Below are 2,252 nucleotides of genomic sequence, written 5' to 3'. Positions count from 1 at the left end.
TTTTCATCCACGTATTTTTCTTACTGCTATAGCCCAACATCTAAACAACACCCAGCGCAAGGCAGGCACTCAACAAATCTGCAGTGAGTGAATGAATCTGAAATCCTATGGGCATCATTCAGTCACATGAAGTCATAACCTAGTAAACGTGCTTCCTCTTAACAGCCAAGAATCCCGTTCTATTGTCTCCACAGAGCCCTCCTGGGGAAAAGAGAAGAGCCTAGGTGATTAGAATGGACCCCATCTCCTGTAAGTTACACCAGAATGACAGAACTGAGGGGGCTGGCTTGCGGACCTGAAGTCCACTCTCTCATTGTACTGATGGTGAAACTAGTTCCAGAGGCAGGGCTGACTCACCCCAGGTAACACATCCACGTTGCTTGGCTCCCAGGCCCACTGGTGCTTAATCCAACATCTTCATGGTGCAGATGGGAAAAGAGGGAGAATGAGATGGATGGAGAGTGAGACGAATGGGGCAAACCAGACGGTCATGACAGAGTTTGTCCTGCTGGGGCTACACGACCACCACAACCTCGAGATGGTGCTGTTTGTGCTCTGCCTGGGCATCTACGCCGTGAACGTGCTGGGGAACGCCCTCCTCATCGGGCTGAACACGCTGGACCCCCGCCTGCACACCCCCATGTACTTCTTCCTCAGCAACCTCGCCCTCATGGACATCTGTGGCACATCCTCCTTCGTGCCTCTCATGCTGGTCAACTTCCTGGAAACCCAAAGCACCATCTCCTTCCCTGGCTGTGCCCTGCAGATGTACCTGACCCTGGCGCTGGGCTCCACGGAGTGCGTGCTCTTGGCCATGATGGCGTGTGACCGGTACGTGGCCATCTGCCAGCCGCTTCGCTATTCAGAGCTCATGAACCGGCAGACATGCGTGTGGATGGCGGCACTGAGCTGGGGGGCAGCCTTTGCCAACTCCCTTCTCCAATCCATTCTCACCTGGAGCCTCCCCTTCTGTGGCCACAATGTCATCAACCACTTCTTCTGTGAGATCTTGGCGGTGCTGAAACTAGCCTGTGGGGACATTTCTCTCAATGCACTGCTAATAATGGTGGCTTCAGCTGTCCTGACGCTGGCCCCGCTGCTGCTCATCTTCCTGTCCTACGTGTTCATCCTCACCGCCATCCTGAGGGTGCCGTCCGCTGCCAGCCGGCACAAAGCCTTCTCTACCTGCTCTGCCCACCTCACAGTGGTGGTGATTTTCTATGGGACTATCTCCTTCATGTACTTCAAGCCCAAGGCCGAGGACCTCTACTTGGACAAGCTTCTTGCATTGTTCTATGGGGTCGTGACCCCCTCGCTGAACCCCATCATCTACAGCCTGAGGAATGCAGAGGTGAAAGCTGCTGCCATAGCTCTGCTGAGGGGAGATCTCCTCTCCAGGAAGATGGCCTGCTTTCCTGTTGTTCTCTAAGTCCATCAGGCGGGACAGGCTAGTTATACTGTGGTCACGACTTCAAAATTTCAGTGGCTTAAAACCACAAAGGTTTTTCTTCTTGCTTACGCTGCAGGTCCTCAGAGGTTGGTTAGGGGATCTAACTCATCTTCTTCATCCTTTGGGCCTTAGGGTGATAAAGTAGCTACCACATTACTGGTCAAAATGGCAAAAAGGAAGGGAAAAATGACAAGGCCTGGGAGAATTCTTAAAGCTTCCACTCAGAAGTGAGGTGTTACTTCCACTTCCACTGCATAGGCCAATGCAAGGCACAGGCCAGGGAGGATCACAAGGGAAGGGGATGCCCACCTACCCCATATATCTGGAAGGAGAGGAAAGACTATGGAATTCCTGAAGGGGCTGGTGAGGACCCCAAACCCTACAGTTCACCCAGGAGCTACTAGAGATTTCTAGAGCTTCCATTTCCGACCAGTTGTCCCTCACTGGCTGCTGTCAAGTTAATCATCCCAGAGAGTGCTGGTAAGCAGGCATGTGGAGACTCTGGACTGGGGCATTCTAACCAGGTCAGATCCAGGCCTCACAGAGCTTTCTTTGCTCTCAGGTTCTGGGTTCAGGTTGAGCACGAGAGACTCTGGAAGGGATGGGAAGGCGGAGGCAAGGCCGCGCTGAGGTGGTGGAGCCCTCACTTGCTGTCAGTGCAGCCCCTCTGGCTCCTGCCAGGCCACCTGCAGCTGCTCTGAGGCCCGAGCGAGGGGAGCTCCAGTGCAGAGAGTGCCGGCTCCTCCTGCGGGTCACCAGTGTCCCTGAGTCCAAGGCAGTGAGGGCCAGACACGGGTTCCAG

General features: G+C 54.3%; 1 protein-coding gene across 1 annotated transcript; it reads left to right on the top strand.

The window, feature by feature from the left end:
* Positions 1–338: 338 nt before the first annotated feature.
* On the top strand, positions 339–1,429 carry LOC128052596 (olfactory receptor 13C4-like). Its single transcript, XM_052645178.1, has one exon. It carries the CDS (start codon positions 446–448, stop codon positions 1,427–1,429), a length of 984 nt encoding a protein of 327 aa, XP_052501138.1. The 5' UTR covers positions 339–445.
* Positions 1,430–2,252: the final 823 nt, after the last annotated feature.

Source organism: Budorcas taxicolor, chromosome 8 (genome assembly GCF_023091745.1).
Source record: "Budorcas taxicolor isolate Tak-1 chromosome 8, Takin1.1, whole genome shotgun sequence".
NCBI lineage: Eukaryota > Metazoa > Chordata > Mammalia > Artiodactyla > Bovidae > Budorcas > Budorcas taxicolor.
Note: the sequence above shows the minus strand (reverse complement) of the source record. Positions and strands in the feature narration are given on the sequence as shown.